Source organism: Pistacia vera, unplaced genomic scaffold (genome assembly GCF_008641045.1).
Source record: "Pistacia vera cultivar Batoury unplaced genomic scaffold, PisVer_v2 Contig785, whole genome shotgun sequence".
Lineage (NCBI taxonomy): Eukaryota > Viridiplantae > Streptophyta > Magnoliopsida > Sapindales > Anacardiaceae > Pistacia > Pistacia vera.
In genome coordinates, this window is record NW_022196651.1 from 346,290 (window position 1) to 367,145 (window position 20,856).

At 37.1% G+C, this 20,856-nt stretch overlaps 2 protein-coding genes across 2 annotated transcripts; both read right to left on the reverse strand.

The window, feature by feature from the left end:
• Positions 1-8,719: 8,719 nt before the first annotated feature.
• LOC116116840 (methionine aminopeptidase 1D, chloroplastic/mitochondrial-like) lies at positions 8,720-15,901 on the reverse strand. The gene is made up of 10 exons (XM_031402886.1): positions 15,775-15,901; positions 14,335-14,404; positions 13,979-14,207; positions 13,424-13,585; positions 13,297-13,338; positions 12,790-12,861; positions 11,754-11,833; positions 11,003-11,100; positions 10,289-10,336; positions 8,720-9,249 (listed from the first exon to the last, which is right to left on the reverse strand). The coding sequence occupies exons 1-10, from the start codon at positions 15,878-15,880 to the stop codon at positions 9,104-9,106; spliced, it is 1,053 nt and encodes a 350-aa protein (XP_031258746.1). The 5' UTR covers positions 15,881-15,901; the 3' UTR covers positions 8,720-9,103.
• Positions 15,902-18,446: 2,545 nt separating this feature from the next.
• Positions 18,447-19,487, reverse strand: LOC116116838 (probable xyloglucan endotransglucosylase/hydrolase protein 23). Its single transcript, XM_031402883.1, has 3 exons — positions 19,153-19,487; positions 18,874-19,067; positions 18,447-18,765 (listed from the first exon to the last, which is right to left on the reverse strand). The coding sequence occupies exons 1-3, from the start codon at positions 19,408-19,410 to the stop codon at positions 18,447-18,449; spliced, it is 771 nt and encodes a 256-aa protein (XP_031258743.1). The 5' UTR covers positions 19,411-19,487.
• Positions 19,488-20,856: the final 1,369 nt, after the last annotated feature.

Consider the following 20,856-nt stretch of genomic DNA (forward strand, 5'->3'; position numbering starts at 1 on the left):
CAATAAGGTCGAGGCAAAGGTTCTGCGAACAAGATCTGCTCGCTATACCCTCATCGGAGACTAGCTTTACAGGCAAGGGTTTAGTGCCCCTCTCCTTCGATGTGTGACCAGCGAAGAAGTAGATTATATCATGAGGGAGATACATGAAGGGATTTGTAGTAATCACACTGCCGTGCGATCTCTTGTGAACAAAGCTGTTCGTCAGGGGTACTATTGGCCCCGAATCCAAGATGACGCCTACAACTTTGTCAAAAGGTGTGATAAGTGCTAGCGGTTCATGAATATACCGCGAGCTCCCTCCCATGAATTGGTAACCATGACTAGCCCCTGGCCTTTTTCCATGTGGGGGATCAATCTCATCGGTCCCATGCCAGTCGGTAAAGAGGGAGTCAAATATGCCGTGATCGTGGTAGATTACTTCACCAAATGGGTGGAAGCCGAACCGCCAGCTGCAATCACGACCAGAAAGCTTAAAGACTTCATTTTCAAGAATATTGTGTGCCACTACGGAATTCCTCATACCCTCATCTCGGATAACGGGAAACAGTTCGACAACAAGGAATTCAAACAGTTTTGTGACGAGTTGGGCATCCATAAAAAATTCGCCTCAGTAGCAAGGCCACAAGCAAATCGCCAAGTTGAAGCTGTCAATAAAACCATCAAGCACACTCTGAAGGCCAAACTTGCATAGCCTAAGGGAATTGGGCCGACGACCACCCCGAAGTCCTATGGGCATACAGAACTACTCCAAGAACCTCCATCTCAGAAACACATTTTTCGCTAGCATACGGATGTGAAGCGATGATCCCTGTAGAGGTGGGAACTGGTTCACTTCGGAGGGACTTGTATAATGAGGCCGACAACGAAGCACTTATGAGAGCAAGCCTAGACCTTGTTGAAGAACATCGCAGCAAGGCTTCGCTAAGGATAGCAGCCTATCAGCAACGCGCGAAGAGGTTCTTTGATTCAAAGGTCAGGCGAAGAGACTTCTAGGACGGCGACCTTGTGCTAAAGGAAGTCTTCTTGGTGCCAGGGAACCAAGTGCGGGAGTGTTAGGACCAAACTGGGAAGGTCCATACCGCATCGAAAAAGTGATAAGACCAGGGACTTATCATCTCAAAAGGCTAAACGGTTCCAAGGTACCCCGAGCTTGGAATGCTGAACACCTTCGACCATACTATCAGTAATTTCGAACTCAGTTTTCCTTGTAAATTAACTTGCAATTTGTGTAAATAATTTCCTTGTAAAGTGTCATTTTGTGCGCTTGTAACAATCTTCGCATGTAATCCTGTTTGTGTGAATATGTTATGTCATCACACTTGTTTTAGTAAATTTAAGCAATCAGGAAGTACTCATGTATAATAAAGCGAACAGAAATTGTAAAAGTAGAAATGTATTTCATTAATGTGGAGTACAACAGACAAAATGCATGATTACAAGCCCTTATACGGCTCCTAAAGGGCCGACCTCATCGTCTTAAGGTTGGTCGGTTGAGGGTTTATCCGAGGCGTGTCCCGAACCTCCTACTTGGGAGGCCGCCGCTTCATCATCCTCCCGCGCCATGGACATAAGTGTATCTTGCCAGTCTTCCGGGAGGTCAAACATGTCAAGTCGCAGATTCTTCAGTCGCAAGGCATAAATAGACTCGATTGCCCATTCAGCAGCCTTCTCCTCGACCTCCGTTGCCTGATTCTGCATCTCTTGTGTCAAGGAAGCAACTTTTCCTTGACTTTCCTGAAGTTCAACTTCGAGAGCTTGCATTCGCTTCTCGGAGGTGTCCCTCTCTTGCTCTGTTCGCACGGCCTGAAGAGAGGTCACTTTGAGCTCCTGGTCCTTTCTCCCGGCCTCCTTGGAGAGTTTGGCTATGGTCCTTTGTAGCTCTTTTACTTCCTCTCCATGCTTCTCGAGCTGCAATTTTTGGAAGTCCATCGTACGAAGAGTCGCGTCTCTTTCATTTAGGTACCTGTTCGCTGACTCAGAAGACAGGTTTCTCTCTATTTCGGCAGCTTCCAGGCTTTGGTTGAGCGCTGCGTTCTCTTCTTTTAGAGCAACACCTCCATTTGCGGCTCCCAGTTGAACCTTCTCCATAGACATTCGCATGGAAAGAAGAGCCTGTGAACAAAGAAAGATAGAGTTATCTAATCAAAAGAAGCTAAGGGAAGTCCTCACCGAGGACAATTCATTCACCATGCTTAAGTGTTGGACCGATGTGGACATTAGGTCCACATCGCTGGAACTTGCGAACTGCTCGAACGATTTCGAGAGTCTGCATTCCAATAGGGCGTAGACCACTGGCTGCAAGTACTCTGACAGGTTCCCCAGCGAGTCCAACACTGGAGTATCCTTCTTCGCGGCCTCAGCAGCCGTCGTGTCGTCCATAGGTTCCTTGCCCGACCTGCTCGCGTCCAGCCGCAACCTCTTTAATTGATCGCCCTCAGATTCAGTCTCTGACTCCTCGAACTGAATCTGTTTCCTCTTCTTTCGATGGGTCATTGTCTTCAGCCTCGGGCGAGCAGGCGACTGTTGGGAGACCTTTGTGGTTCGTATTGGTACGTCTTCTGACGGTTGTGCTTGAGAAGTTCTAGAAAGTCGCGTCGGTGGGCCTGATGTTGCACCTTCAGCCAGTGGAACGATCGAAGCAGCTTCGACCGCTTTGGCTTTTCTTGTCCGAGAGAAAGTGAACGGCCTTTGTCGCCACTACTCTAACTCCTTCGGAGGCATGGTCGTTGCATGCAAAGCATCATTAGCCAAGATATCACTTTACACGACCAGAAAGGGACCAGTTAGCAGGACTTACTCAATGGGGGCTCTAACGACGCGTTTACGTTGAAGAAACCGTATTTCGGCAAACTTGCGGTCGTCACAAGTTTCTTCGCATCGCGCTTGTCCTCAGGTAGGGAGCCGAAATGCACGATCCTACTTCTATCGAAGAGCAGCCCTAGGTCGGTCGTCTTGTTAACTGTCAAAAAGGAATCAGGTCGTTAGAAAGAGCACATTTCGAGTGTAATGAATTTGTCAAAAAAAAAAAAAAAAAACCTACTCGGTTCCTGGAAGTGGCAATGGCCGTCATAATGAAAGAAGAAAAACTTTGTTTCATAGGCCCCCGCGTTGCTCGGGTAGCTGTGTATCCCATCGGCGATAGTAGGTCGTCTGGACAAGTAATAAGAGTCCTTATCCTTGCTCTTCTTCAAATAATACGAGCAGCCGACCTCCATCACGGTCAGCTCGCCCAGCCCATTCTCTTGGCACGCGATGTACATTGCAACGGCAATGATGTACGAGTTCGGAGTCAGCTGCATCGGCGCGACCCTGAAGTGATTCAAAAGCGACCTGATGAAAGGGTGGAAGGGGATCAGTCCCCCACCCTTGATGATCCCTTGGAGACCGCGGCCAGACCATTTAGCGGGTACTACAATGAGTGGGCCACGTCGAGGAAAGCATCCACCTTGATGCCGTACTGTTTTATTACCCTCTCGAGCTCATCCCCAGTAAGAACCGAGAAGACCTCGATAAAGATGCTTGGAGCACCCTGTAGGGACGAATCGGTTCCCTGTTCGGATCTACTTGCTGAGGGGTCCATTTTGCTGGTCTGCGAAAGCGACAAACAGAAAAGTCATTTAGCCGTCGTACGCTATTTCGTACGATGATGTGGGAGGAAACAAACTCCCTAAAGTCCAAAGGAAACCCTAACGGCATGATTCGAGCCGCCATTCATGGTTCGAACCCGACTAAAGCATCTCATCTCCGATAGGCTACCAGAAGACAGACGCCATTCAACCATGGAAGATAATGAAACAAAAACAGGGAAAAGCTCTTACCTCTCGGAGTATGAGAATAGCTTCCGCTTCAAATACTAGAAAAATGCTGGTTTGAAAGACAGAGGTTCCAAGTTTGTGAAAATCTTTCTCTCTAAGAAAAAGGCTCTGGTGACATTGTCTGAGAACGACTCGAGGTTTTTATAGCATATGAATCGAAGTTTCAATTTCTTGGAATCGAAACGGCATTTAGGCGGCAAAGGTTTCTCACCGTTGATCACGGCCATGTGTCGCGCATCAGCAGGGAAGAGTGAGCGTCATGACTGGAAAAAGTCAAACCTTCATCTCTTCCGTTGAAAAGCTCAAATGATGGCCATCTCTCTTCCTCAGAGCATTAATTGCGTCTCAAATCTACATTTAATGCTCTGATAAAAGGCGTCGTTCCAACGTACAACGCATTTAATGTCCTAATAAGGCGTACTATGTTAGCGCACAACGCATTTAATGCATCTGGCTGGCACTTATCACGCACATGGCACATCTGTCAGCGCAGGGACTGCTTCATTAAATGCACCCATATCAAAAGGATAACAGGTGACGTCTGACAAAATCAAGTCGCTTGTCCTCTGCAAACAATGAACGTGCGAGGTCGTTCTCGAAAAAGTGCCTTCCCGACCTACTTTTAGATAGGTCAAAATCACCAGAATTTCCAGAATCTCTAGGAATCATCTGATTGCAGCATGACTTGTAGTTTCCAAGGTTCGATTCTCAAACCTTAAAAACTAAGGGACTTCTGTTATGCCCGGGAAAATAGGGCTGACATGGCACCCAGTTAAGTGCGAAAGGTCAGACCTCGGGAAGAGCTTACTGGCATTCTGGCGCAGCTGCGTCGTGTGATCATGGTAACACCCACAGCTTGCTTCTGTCAGAATAATGGGTGCACGTCAGGCCAACCAGGAGTTGTGATGATCTCGTGTGTCCAATCCCTGCAGCAAATCACGTGAATTACTCTAAAAGAAGGATTTGCACGGATCATCCCACCAACTTTCAGATTCAGTGATCATTACCTCAAGGCATCCCACTATAAAATGAGAGCTCCTCTCTCATTAAGGGGATTCGCACATTTTTACTCTTGACAACACACTCTCTCTCTCTAGAAAAGACAGTCTTTGATACCTTGTATCATCAGTGTAAAGTCAATTGTCTAAAGCGACCTGACCATTATCATTAATAAAAACATCAGTGGACGTAGGATTTGCTTCCTTAGCATCCGAACCACTTTAAAACTCCTTTCTCACGGCATTTAGTGTCATTTTCCTTTCCATTCACGTGTGTCTTTTGAGCCAACTCAACATTTCACACGTATGTTTCATTGGTGTCAAAATCACGCATCAACATATTTAAAAAATTCCAGATCAAAAGTATATTTTTTTTAGAATCTAGGGATCAAAGTGATACTTTTACCAAACCTCAAGTAGCGAAATTTTTTAACCAATTAGAAGGGCATCCTAAAAATAAAAGCAAAAAGGGCCATTTGCTAAAACCCCATATGTGTGTAGATTTTGGAATATTCTTAAATACTTGCCGAGTACCACAGAAATGGAATCAAGTCCCTTGTTAATTCTGTTTCGTTTTGGACAGTACTTGTGTTGTTTATGGCTCAACCACAGTCCTTAATTTCTATTTTTTTTGTTGACCAATCCAATAAATGCACATTTTATTTCTAAATTAATATAATATTTACCCTTTTAATGTGTCATTCATTTTCAGTCATAATAAATGTATTGCATACTAAACATTTCAAAGTCCCATTGTACATCTTAAATGAATAATTAAAGAGCCATTAACTTCTTTTTTTAACGATCGAAGATGTTAGGGTTCGTTTACACGCACTTCAACTAATCTTTCGTGATCCTGAAACTACCGATCAGATAAGAACTTCAATAACTACCATTGTCATTAACTTTTAACTACTAAAATTTGTACAAAGATGTTTATAATTAGTTGATAGATTTTTCAGATGTTTTAAAAGTGTATTTGATTGTTGGTTAGATAAACTGAAAAATCACTGAACGGCCCATTCACCGTTAAGTTTATGCTAAATCACTTTCTTCCAAGACGCTTAAACACATAAATCTCCAATGACTAAAATCTATCCCACATCACAATTGATGTAGATGAAACAAAATTACTCTAAAACAGGGAAGAATATTTGTTGAACACTGAATAATCAAAACCACTTTCTCCTGAGTTCTCGGATCAATTAAGCACGTACAAGTTATTCCAATTTCCGACTCTGTAATGTTGCATGCGACTCTGGGACTATTACATTAAATTTGGAGCAAGAAAAATGATGTAAAAATTAACACGACAGTTCTTACCCAGAAGAAATGAAAAGGGCAAAAAATGCAATTACATATCCAAATGGGTGAAAAGAATTTCACCAATTGCACCAGAATAGAGAAAAACACAAAAGAGGAATTTTATGTTTAACCTTGGAAGAGAGAGACACAAGCGCTCGGTTTAATCTATATCTATTTCTTTATCAAAAATGTTTGTTGGATCAATTGATCCCCATAAAATAGAAATATATTTGACATTTTATAAGATGATCCATATATAAAAAGGATTTATTTGTCCTTGTTGAATTAAAAAATAAAAAAGTAATTTAATGGTGAGAGAGATAATGATTTCAAATTTCATTTAATTCTCTCTCTTATCATTAAGTTAGTTTGAAAATAAAATTCTAATGAGATAATTTTAAAACATTGGATTTGTTACCGAGAACAAATCCTATATTTTAATTTAATTATATGATAAAAGTTATTATACACTTGACTCATGCCAACAATTATAAGTTTAATTATAATCAAGACATTTGTGATAAAAAATTAATTTCAAACAATATCTTTATTATTGTCGAAAATTGCTTCCAATACCGCGTTTCGCTCTCTGGATTCCATAGTTTCCTTCCATACCGAACAATGAATAATGTTTTCCTTCCAATACGAAAATTAGCACTTATTAATAAATAAAACCATACCAAACGAAATATAAACACTTAGATTAGAATTGTTGGCTTAATCGAATTTTAAGTTGTCTGTGTATAAATAAAAAAATTCTCTTGTACAAAATGTATGAACATGACCAATAAATATAGGAACATTCCCTGAATAGAGACCAATAAATATATGAACACTTGAATAATGCAACGCATAGCCTGTAGCCCACCCTTCATTGCCTAGATACCCTTCCACAATCTGTGCAAAAGGATGCGTCACATTCTCTCAATAGAGATCAATAAATATATTAATATTTTTGTTCATTTTTAAAATTAATACAATCCAATTTTATTAAACAAATACAGAGAAAATGGTTTTTATCATAATAACATGGCATACCCATTCTATATGAGACTTTATACTTGATTACCTGTATAAATATATATTAAAACATTCTATACGAGACTTTATACACATAATATATANAAAACAACCGGTTTAAAATCGGTTAACCAAACCGATTATTCAATTCGGTTAGAAACTGGTTTATAAAAAAACTAGCCTAGTTTTGGTTTCACCTTTCTTTAAACCGGTTATCCGATTCGATTAAAAAAAGAACCATCGGATTTGCCACCCCTACATTCTATACGAGACTTTATACTTGATTACATGTATAAATATATATTAAAACATTCTATATGAGACTTTATACACATAATATTGTATATATAGATATATATAATCATGATTTAAGGTGATTAAGAGTATTTAAGAAAAAAATACTTTGTTATCAATATTAAGAATACATGTACGTAAAACATTAATATACGAAAAACATTTTTTTTATAACTCTCTCTATTTTATCCACACAACATTCAGATCAATATAAAAATAAATAAATAAATTAAAGCATTTTTTTTATCCAGCTTTCTCTTTTTTATCTATACAACAGTCAGATCAATATACATAAAACATTTTGTATCCAGCTCTATCTATTTGATTCATACAACATTCAAATCAATTACAAAAAACATTTTTTATCCAACAGCTATTTTATCACAATATGAATAAGCATATTCATCTGTTGGCAAAAATGAGATAAAAGGGTGTACTCTTGTATGAAAATGTGTTGAAAATCAATATGTTGTAAACGGTTCTTATACTTGCAATAAGGGATTACACTTGCAACTTTTGGTGATAAAGGTTTGACAAAAAATAAAATAAAATAAAAGCATATACTTGCAATAACGAATTACACTTGCAACTATGGAAGATAAAATGATTACCTTTACATTTTTTTTTTTTTAAGTAATTTAATTATTACAAAAAATTAATTCCTACTTTCCAACTTTTCAATAAATTAATTCCTACTTTACAACTTCTATTCTTGGAAATATTGAAATAATAGTTACTTCTCTCTCATCCTTTGATAATATCAATAGTGTAAATTGTTTTTCCTCCACAAAACAGGGTTTAGGAGCCAAAAATAATTTTATTTTACTAAAGGATAAATTTGTAAATTTACCTTCCCAAAAAAGTTTTTGATCCCGACCAATTGATCCAAATAGCACAACTCTTTCTTCATATCCCCGTGAATTGTATGTTTGGTTCTACTGCCTTTCATTCCCAAAGAAACTTGGAATTTATGACACCATTAAGAATCAACCAACTCCAATTTTAAAGTAATCAAAAGTACTCTTACTGCTTTATTATGTAATTTATGATTGGCAGCAGTTGCTCAACTTATTCAATAAGGCACATTTTTCTTTAGCAGTGAGACCACCAGACGCAGCATAGCCATTCAGTGAAGTCAAGGGATGATATATTTCTGGACATTGATAAACGACAGGAAATCAAAAGAACTTGAGAGAGAGGTTATCACGTCTGTTGATCATACGCTGCCAAACTCAGAAGCAAACTGCTATAATTTATTACCAACCTATAACTATTGATAAGCATGTCATTACTAGTACAAGAAATAGTACATAGATCCATTGCATAATAGTCTTTAAAGTCTATATTGTATATTGTACATTGTCATCAATGAAAACTAAATTACATATTTACATGAATTATTCTGGACCCAGCAATTTTTTGTATGCCAAATGTCCGAAAAATGAATTGAACTACTGCCTGCAGCAGCTTAAATGGGGGGAAATAAGTACATAAGAGGAACAGGCACAACAATCAACAAGATGGTTTTATGTTTAAAAAATAATGGCAGGAATAAGAATAAATGTCTCCCCAACCATCAAAATTTAATTTGGAGGAGTCTTTCAAAGTTCAAACACATCTAATGATAGGAATTTCTCAAATGGGCAGATCTGCATGGTCCAAATTCCAGATTTAACATTTTGTCAGAATCTCAGCACCGTCCTGGGTTATTAGAATGGTGTGCTCAAATTGAGCTGACAGGCTCCCGTCCTCTGTAACAACTGTCCAGTCATCATTCCACATAACAGGATTAATGCTACCTATTGTCAGCATAGGTTCTGCACAAATTTACAACGTACAACAAAAGGAATCAGTATCCTATAATAGATGATAAAGAACAGAATTATGTTTGGCATTAAATCTGTAAGAACACACAGGAGTAGAAGGAATAAATTAAAAAGCCACAAGATACATGCACAAGCATGTTATTTAGAAACATGGAATGGCACATTAAATCATCTGTCTAATGGCTGTGAATGCAAACTTATGCAGCTATGAGGTCATGATGGAGTTTTCACAATCTGATTCAATGGATGCGAGAACTGAAACCAACTACATCTTAACTAGGGAGAAAAAAACCAGCTGAAAAGTCTTTGTTTCCAGCTCTCACTTCCTCATGAATGAGTATTTTTTAACCACAGTGTTTCCAGCTCTCACTTCCTCATGAATGAGTATTTTTTAACCACAGTAGTCCCTTTTCCATCTTCTCTAGGCTAGAGCATGTGGTAACAGCAGCTTTTGCAAGCTACTAACATACTGACCAATGATAGAAAGCCTCTATACTCCCAACACCAACCACTATTCTAAAACATTCTCCCAAGTCAAAATTCGTCTTGATTTGATTTGACCATGTTTAACGTTTACCGTAAAGAGATGTCAACATCAGCTCAACATCCACTGGATCAAAATGAGTATTATGCATGCATATAAATAATATAGATAGATTAATCATACCTAACCAACTTTGGAGAAGGATTGTTTAACAGCAAACATAATATAAATATGCAAAGAATTTCTGCCTCATTCATCATAAAATATCTAGACTAAAAATATTTTTTTCAGTTGGTGTCAATGTAAAACAAACAGTTAAGAGAATAAACATACTGTGCACATCCCCTAGAAAAATTATCTTCAAAACTGAAGGAGAAATAATCTTAAACAGATACATAAATGAATGACCTGAACTCTCAAATTTTTTCTTTCTTCTCTTTTCAAGGTCACTATCATTATACTTAAACAATTAAATCAGTCTACAGGGCGAATCTTGAATTCAGGACATTCATATAACAACCATGAGAATAAAATTGATTGCATTACCTATAGTGAAAGTTTGATTCAGCAACATGCGCCCATGATCATTGTTCCCTGAAATGCAAAAGGGATATTTGTTATAAACAGCATAAGCTGAACCTTCAAACACTTTCTGTATGCATGAATGCACACAGAGAGAGGCCATACGAGGAGAAAAGCTTTTTCAAAGAACTAAATTGATAAGGACTGATCGCACATATTTAATAAATATTCAGAAGTTAACTTTCTGCTGGCATTGCATATGGCTTACCCTAAGTACCATATCAGAACTGATACCATAAAATTTGTCAAATAATTCAAGTAGTAAATAACGCACGTAAACAAGACAAAAAGGAAAGAAAGTAAAGCACAGATGAAACAACCATCTATAATTAGACAGGTTCATCAATTCATAGATATCTATTATTTGAAAGATATCGAGTGTCATGCATACAGTAGGCCATGTTTGCTGCGATTTTATTAATGATGCAATTAAATTGACCGAAGAACAAAATAAAAGGTATAAACGTGTCCAAGTATGGAAGAGAAAATAACGGTATAAGCACGTCATTGGCAAGTCCATCACCACTGGTCAATTGCTGCAGCAACCCAATGGTCAACCAAACAAGAAAAGACAACATTTCAAACACAACCAGTAACAAGAACATACAGATAACACCTGAAGATAGCCCAGACCAAAAGCAAACAAAATCATGAAGAGATAGAGCTTAGGATAATTACTGTAGTGTAAAATAACTGGATCAGCATGGAAAACACGTCCAACCCCATGACCAACAAACTGTCTGACAACACCATATTTGTATTTATCTGCATAATCACTTAAGAAAACATTAATCATGAGTGAGTCTAAAACCAAAATGTGGCATTCAGTAACAATAGAAGAAGTTGAATTGCTCATGATGTCAAAGTTAAAATGTTCATGATATCTTCGATGATTAAGAGGCAACAAGAGGACAGTACTAACATTGTTTTATCAAATGAACATTGCAAAAATTATCAACCACCTTACTCTAGCCACAGAACATATGCAGTCAGCAGTTCTAAATCGGGACAGTAATGTATGGATTGATTGCATCTTTTCGGTCATAGTCATTCCGACATTGATCACTATTCAATCTTCATGGTTTTCAAAGACCAGCTCAAGGCCAAAAAAATTGTACTTGGTGATTTATTACAATGATTCTTAGCTCCACTACAATAATTTGTTAAAGAACATGGGCAACTTAGATATATCCACACTAACACCAAGACAAATTTTTTTGGCAAAACACCCAGCCAAATTGCCATACACAGAACTTAGTAACATAACCAAAAATCTCTTTTACAATTTCATTTGTGATACATCAATTCAAAGAAATGTGTTAGATACATTTTAAGTATATACATGTACATGTACGTATGTATTTGGTTGTTCACAATGACTTTAGCAAACTAAAGACTAAGGAACAAAGACCACAGCCAGTTTACTTACTGAATGGTTTTGCCAATTTTCTTGTACTCCACTCCAGGTGCACATACTGATATTGCTTTATCTAGGCATTCTTTGGTTACCTAAAGCATGTACCCAAAGTTCATTCCTGTAAGCACAATTACGATGAAGAAATATATACTAGACAAATAAAAAATTATGCAATTATTCTAGAATCAAAGTCACAAAGAGAACATTTCACACAAACTGTAAGTATCAATAAACAAACAGTTGAAGAAGTAAAACACATAAGAACTGTTTTGAAAAAAAGGTGGCCAGTTGCAACATTCTGAACTAATTAGTTTTCTAGTAAATATGTATATTTCAAAAAGATGTCAACTTGCAACATATCAGGAGTGGAGCTACTCAGGTTTGAAACATTTGGCTCAGGTGATCATACAGTACTAACTGGCAATATGATTACCACAATCAGGAATTTCAAATCTCTAGGACTTTATCTCATATAACTATGTAACAACAGCATCGACATAAGTATTGGTCTCCTATATGGAAAACATCTTAAACAACAAGATGATATATAATTATGGGTGGCAGCACAGAAGCATCACAGAGTAAGTAAAAGTTAGTCACTTTTTATGTGGCCTTTTGTTTTCCAAGTCCCTACTTAAGAATAAATCACATTTAAAGAGATTGTCAATGGAGTTAGATGACTGAAGCTGAGCTCAGCCAAGCGTCATATTAGGGACTAAAGCTTGCCACATGCTTTAAAAGGACTTAAATTTTAAGCTCAGATTGCCGTCAACCCATTACATCCCATAAAAGATAATGAAAAATCAGTGCATCAAGCAACCCAATTTTATTTCATTTAAATAGTATCTTTGCCAGCAGTAAAAGAGATGATTTTGTGGTACCACATTGATTTTAAGAGCATCTACCTGATGCAGTTAATAATAGGACCATGTACTGACAAATCATATTCATTAGTGAAGACATAAGAGTATATCAGATTTCTTATACGAAATCCATATATGAAGATAGAGCATAGAACACTCAAAAGATTGAAGCTCTAGAATGCTACCTTCACCAAATTTCTTGCTTCATCATCAACATCTCCACAGAAGAAAGTTGCAGAGGTATCACCATGATAACCCTGCACATTAGAGTCAGCCACCAATTAAAAAATCAAACAAAAGAGAATTTGCATAATAATCACCATAGTAAATCAACTTTAAACACGTTAAAAGACCAGGTGACTGTATTATATTGAAATCATCCCAAGGACTTGGCATGAGTTGATCACTAGCCATCAGTTGTTTACATAAACAAGAAAAACAGTAGCCAGCACACAGAAGTGATGAGCACAAGTCAACATATTTCATAAAGTAGCAACAAAATAAATAAGGTCATCATAGCAATAGATAACAAAACTCCAAATTTGATTAACAGCCTGAAACATGGTCAGAAGACACTTTAGAGTACAATTAACTATAGCAACACACACATATACACATGTATATATCTTATGGTCTTATCCATTTTATTCAAATTATGCATGACCAAAAACTGCAAGCAGATATATGCTTACATTTAGATAAACTGTTACATCAATATTAATAATATCACGATCCTGCAAAAGAAAGCACATATCAGACTTCAATTAATCAATAGAGCACCATAGGATTAAGCAGTTTGAAGAACTTAAGTAAAAGGACCTCAAGTTCACGGGAATCTGGTATTCCATGGCAAATACATTCATTCACTGAAGTGCAGACACTCTTTGGAAACCCACCATAGCCAAGAGGTGAGGGATAGGCTCCATTATCTACAATCATTTGGTGAACAGCTTCGTCAATTTCATCTGTTTTTACACCTGGCTGCCAAGGAAACAAAAACAAAAATTTTCAGAAAATGTAGTAAGCCCAACTCCCCGGTAGCACATGGTCAATCTACGTTTCATCTCTAGTTACTCATCGTATGACCGGAGTTTAACAACTATAATGAATTTTACAGTGGCAGGAAGAGAGAAATAGAAAAGATAAACTTAAAAAAAAAAAAATGATTTTTCAAACTTAGTTTGCAATTTATTGGCTCAACTCCCATGAATTCCTATGAACTCGAAAGGAAGGGTTGAGAAGGGAGCACATACAGTAGTCTGACAATACCCAAACAAAGTATAATAATGATCCAATATGGTACTCGATTCAAATTCATTCAAAATTTAAGAAAACTTTTAGTGGACAACAAAAGCCAAAAGAGTCGTTATTTACCTTGACTAAAGTTCCAGCATATTCAAGAACCTGTGCAGCAAGTCTGCCCGAAGCTCTCATGCATTCTATCCCCTTCACATCATGCACTTCAGGTCCACTTGCAATTCCCGGAGCTTGCCGAGTATTGACATAAGGAGGCCTTGGTATATGATCTGGAACAGGTCGATAAGGAGACAATTTCCCAGGCCTTAGTCGCTTACGCTTTGTGCTTGGAATGTCATCTAGATTACTGATAATTGCAAAAGAGTAGCTGTCAGAGCAAATTTTGATGATCTATCTACATGTATAAGAATATTCTTGTCTCTGATTTAGGGAAATAGCCCACATGCAGATGCAAACACCATTTTATAGCATACCTTCTATTGAATAAGAGGTTAGTTAAGCCAGAGAACTTTCTGGGTAATTGTACTGACACTCGACTCCTTCCTGTGTATAAGAATTGCAAAATGCAAGAGAAAAAAAAAAAGATTATTCAAGACCTTCACCCAAAAAATAATAATAACAATAAGAAAAGATACTAATTGTGCAGTTATGCAGCAGTTGAGTTGCGAAGGAGCAGGAATTTAATACACAATTCCAAAAAACATATGTCTCCAGCAACAGAATTCCAGAAACAAAAGCGTCTATGATTCACACAGATTCTTCATTTCTCAATGAGATCAAGTTCAGTGGAATACAATATCAGATTTTATCAATTTTTAATGCAAGAAAAATAAGCAGATTGTAGGGGTACTAGCACCAGCAAGTAATTTTTAAGCATTTAGGAAGAAAAAGAATGTGCTCTTTTGTGAATATGAAAGCTGTGTCAACATCGCAAGTCATACTACTTGCCTTTGAATTCTCAATTCTAAAAACGAATTCACAAGATCCCTTTGACGTCACTGAGCATGAGACTTTGGAAAGGTTATAGACCATGTAAAGCAAATGCATCCTATTTCTAGCACACTACAATGTTAAACTTTTACCGAATTAGTCAAATAATCAAGTGACCATATCTCACTTTCTAATAAGTAGTGAGGGATCTCACAGCCTAAGCACAACAAGGCACTTAATAACGGGCACAATCCACCACCAAGTTAATAGCCCATCATTCCGGCCTCCCATTGGATGCCCTACTATTACAAGGGCCAGAGAAACCCCATCCTTCTCTTTTTCTATTTTACAATTCCACATTGACACGTGGAATGGACAATGGGGCACAAAAGAGGATCCTATAACTTATATCGACCTAGGATAATAAGCTCATGTGTTTAGTCTAACATCACTATGGACAAATAGAAGAAGACTTCCATTTCCAGTGCGCAAATATCTTGTTTCAATCGAGAGTGTTACGACACTAACTTGTTTAGTTAAGACACTGCCTTAATTTTTCTCGTTTACCTATCATAGCAAGCACTAATTTAAAAATCATCTTAGTAGATATAAAACTTGTATTTCCATTACGAAATAGAAGTTCACATCAGTTCATCCAAGAGAATAGTATCCCATCAACTACCAACAATAAAGATACTCATCACCAGCTCCACAATAGCTACTTCAAAAAATAAAACTTTTATGCACCATAAACATCTTGCACCTGAACATTCTATCCATTCACACAACATAAACACTCATTTCGTAGAATTAGCACTTGCATACACACATTATCACCAACTACTATACAATTAAAACCCAATATTTCAGAAAGAACGGTTCAAAAGATGAATGAAAAAAGATTGCATATAAAACTGGAACACAGAAAGTGGAAAAGAATAAACAACAGAATACAAAACATCTAAAAAAATTGTGGAGTATACCTAAGTTGTAGCGGAAAACTTGAGGGAGAGGTTGATTTGAGTAAATAAATCGACCACCCACAAAAGAAGAAACGATTTTCGGTTGCAGAGACGAAGTTCCTACCATTTTTTGTTCTTCACCAACTCTTTGTTCAATGACTTCTGTCCCTCCGTCTCTTTGTTATCCGTAAAAGCACTTCACTGGCTATCAGCCCATCACTCCGACGCTCTTTTGTTGGGCCAACCAGACTTTAAACTTGAGGTCCATTTATCAAGTCCATCATCCCTCATGACCCATAAAATTAAAGCTTCAGAAGTTACTAAAATACGACAACAATCCCCCAAAAACTGAAGATTAAGAAGCCCATTTCATTTTTTCTTAAATGTTTTTTTCATCGTTAAAATTGCTTAAAAAACCAAATCTTAATCTAGGATTTAAGAGTTTGTCACACCTTACCCCGCTAGCAAATGATTTTGAGATTCAATTTATAAGATTTAAGTCCTAATTAAGTAGGCATTTGCTGAGGACACTCGCGTACCTTCTAATAAACAAGAGGTTAGTTAAGCCAGAAAACATTATGGGTAATTGCATTGACATTCGATTCCTCCTGTGTATAAGAATTGCAACATGCAAGAGAAAAAATAGATGATTCAACACCTTCAAAAAAATAATAAAAGATACTAATTACGCAACTAAACCAACGGTTAAGTAATTAAGTTGTAAAAGAGCAAGAATTTAATACATAATTCTAAAAACCAATATCTCCAGCAACAAAATTGTCTACACAGAATTTTCATTTCTCAATGAGATCAAGTTCAGTGGAATTAACACGTTCAAAAGCAAATTCATGTGGATCTAAATAAAAACCTTAATATGTACTAGGTTAGACTTGAGATTTGACAATTGATGTCAAAACGGAATCATTACTCGATTATACTGGTGTAACAACCTAATGAGGACTCAAGGTCCATAAGGTGGGAAGTTTATCACAATCTATCTAGCTAGCAATTGAGCTTAGGATTTATTTTATTGTTGAAAACATTTACGTGAAGTCCAAAAACAAGCCCGTACAATGGGAAATGATTTTTAGCCCCCATGTAATTGATCAATTGCCCCCATTTAAAGGATAAATTTGTAATAAAAGTTAATAATAAATGATGCTTAGTAAAAGATTGAGTGTAGTTAGCAAAATAGTTATTTTTGCATAAAAATAGCTACCATTTTAGTCTCTCATTTGCAGTCGATAAAATCTGTCAAATCCAATATTCCTCCTTCTTGTTTTAATGATCAAATCTATTTTGTTTTCATCAATCAATTATATTCTAATTAATGTTATTCATAACAACCTCCTTTAAAATTATGACAATTTTAAAAATGGGTTTCATTTACTGGTGAGGAATATAAACAGCTTTACTCATACAACTAACGTTATTCATAATAACCACCTTTAAAATTATGCAAATTAGTCTTCTAATATCTCATTTAAAAACTGCCGACTCAACCCCGTTAATAATATTATCAGTTGTATAATAAATAGGTTGGTTTGGCTTCCTTTTTTTGTTTTTTTTTGTTTTTGTTTTTGGACTGCCGACTCAACCCCGTTTTAGTTGCCTAGAGTCCATATTGGGGTGGGGGGCTCACCAAAATGTTAAAAATATATAGTGTATTTATTTTTATACTGACAAAAATAAAAGTTCTTTAAATATTATTCTATACTTTTTTTACTGTATTATTTATTTTTAATGGGTATTACTATTATTATTATTATTATTATTAAATAGATTTTCTGTAATTAATATCTAATCCTAAGCATGTATGAAAGAATTTTATAAATCTATATATGAAAAACTTAAGAAAAGAAGAAGTAAGACAGGAAAAGTACTTAAATTTCAAAAATGGTTTCTCAATAGGTTAAATGGTCAAGAACAGATATTAACTTTCTGATAATTAAATTGATATTGAATGATTATCTTAGTGCCCAATAGTGTTATCCCTTAAGTAACAGTTCCCCCATACTAATACCATACTGTGACACTAGCTTATACATCACTATGTAAATTTACACTTTAACTTCTATATCATTCTTAATTAATTTTTACTTGGTAACACTCTTTATCATTTTTTGTTTGAATAACATTTGTTAGATCATAAAATTGTCGAACCAAATTGACATTGATGCAACATAATCTACTAATTCACCACTCTTAAATTATGGTCAAATAGTTAATCATATTGTCTTTGACATAATTTAAAGGGGAGAACGACAATTGCCCACCCAAGGTTTGGCCAAACGACCCTTTCCCACCCAAATTGTTTCATAATGACACTTTCCCACCCATCGTTAAGATTTATCCATTAACTTTAACTGAAGAATAACATAATGGTAAACCACTCCAATGTCTATCCCAATTCCACCTCCACCACCCGTTTCATGCCCTCCACCAATACCACCTGTTGCTCCTCCTCTAGCACCATCACCTACACCTCCACCAGCTCCAAACTCGCCACCATGACCTAAACTCCCACCTATTCCTCCTCCACCACCTATGCCTCCAGTTCAGATCCTCCACCTAATCCACCTCCAACTCCTTCTCCTCCACCCCCACAACCATCACCACCTCCAACTCATCCTCCTTCACTCCCGCCACCATCACCTCTCCTCCAACACCACCACCAACACCATCACTCACACCTACTCCAACATCAAAACCTCCACCATGGCCAGAACCACCACCAACTCCTCCTCCTCCTCCTCCTCCTCCTCTTGCTCCATCACCACCATCAATACNGATGCACCATTAGACCAAACACAAGCATCTGCTTTAAAGTTTCTGTAGGAAGCAGTGAAAGGAGCTTGAGTCCAATCTGTCTTCACAAGTCCACCTCTGGTAGCCCAGTCATCAGCATTCCAGAGAGAAGAGTATATTCTCATTGGCTGATTCTTTGGGAATGGAACACCACTTGACTCTGAGTTCTTGAACTCTCTTATGGGAGTACCATCCACAGAGAAGCTGAAATTAGAAACAAAAGATTGGTGAGTCTAAACAGATCCAGAACAACAACTAAGCAAGATTGAGATTTAAGTTAGAGGGAAGAAATTAATTAAATAGAATACTCACACAATGCGCTGGGGATTCCAGAGAATGGAATAGGTGTGAAAATCAGCAGTTGGGTCAAACCAGAGATAGAATTGTTGTTCTCTGTTACCCTTTCCTTGGCTGAAAACATTGGTATGAAGAATGTAAGGATCACCACTCAAATTTCCCAAGAATTCGAAGTCTATCTCATCCCATGTAGACCCTTTTGAAGATAACTGCAAAAATACACTCATTTTAGTAACATGATCACTGAAAAAGAAATTAAACTGAAAATCTAATCAATACAGTTGAGGAACTTACATAATAAGCAGTGACAGTGCCAGCAGAGTTTCCCGGGACAAGTTTGAGCTGCATATCAATATTCCCAAATAAATATTCATTCCTGGATTGGAAGCCAGAGCCAGAGGCTTTATCAAGATTCAGAGTAAGAAGCTCCCCGTTGTTGAGAATCTTTGCACGGCCATCTCCCCAAGTGATGTCAAAATCTTGGTTGAAGTTACCAGCAGAAGCAACCATCAAAGAACCAAGAAGAAGAAACAAATGCAACATTGAAGCCATAGAATCTCTGATTGAAGCGAAGAACAATCTATGAAACTAAGTGAAGTTTGAATTGTGATTAGTGAAAGTGAAGCGATGAGTTGAGAATAACAATGGTTTGTATTTATAGTGAGGCTAGGCCTGTGTATGAAGAAGCGAAGAGGAAAGTGACAGGAAGGAAGAATCAGCTAAGCTGGGGACAGTTGTTGACATGAAAAAGCGTTAAAAGAAAAGCTGGAGGTGTCGCAATCAAAAACAAAAGAAGACAGCCACAGCCAGGATATATTATAATAATAGTGAATAACACGCGGTTTGGGTTGTATTTGTAGAGGAAACTGGAAAGTAATAGATTTACTGGCTGTTGCCCGTTGGGTGTTGCCATCACCAGCTGACTCTTAGATTTTCAACAGGCTCATTAATGACAGTATAAGACAAGTGGAATACCCATACATTGTAATCTAATTCTTATCATCTAAGTGAAACTTTGAACACAATTTAACGGTTTTTACTTCTTACCAGCCTTTGAACAGGTGTTCTACTTTGTCTATTGGGATCATAATGTAGTTGGTCAAACCTTTGAACATAATTTAATGATTGTTAGTTGTTACTAGCCTATTATATTATTTCGGAATGAGCAAACCACATATTTCCACCTAAAGTTTAGCGAGATCTTAGATTGATACTCTTAATTGATTTATTTTAGATTTTCATTTTTAAAGTAACGTCATTTCTTTTAGTTTAACAAATTTTCAATTTTCCACTGTAACACGATGTACGTTAGCACACTAAAGTGCATTATAAGGGTGTTCGATTTTGGGTGTCCTGCATTTTTTGAAGGAACCAGAATTGAAACTGACGGTTCCTTAAAATTGGAATCGAAACCGGAACTGACGGTTCTAATTCCTAAGTACCCAGAACCGGAACCTGTAACAACGGCTTCGGTTCTGGTTTTGGGTACCCCATAAAATTCTATGACCCCCCAAAAGTTTTTAAAATAGCAAAAAAAACCCTTAAAAACTTACAAATACCACCCCCTCACCTAGACCTGGCAAAACGGGTGGGTGGGCCGGGTACAGACCGGGTCAAACGGGTACGGGCCCTTATACGGGTTGAGATATACGGGTCCAAAATATTGGACCCGTGCCCTACCCTATACGGGTAGGGGTGGACCCGCGGGTGGACCCGTTTTTTCTCTCTCCAGATTTTTGTTTTACGGTTTCACCCCTAATAGTTTTCAATTATGACAATTACACCCCCAAAATTCTTGCAGTTTTAATTTTTTACATTTACACCCCCTAAATAAACTACTCTAAATTCAATTCAATTAAGAATATAAACAAATAAGAACCAAAATAAAAAAATAACACATAAACAAACAATAACATATAATACAAAACTACAAATACCAACCAAAATAAATAAATACAAAATCACTAATACACAATTACACATAAACAAACAAAATAA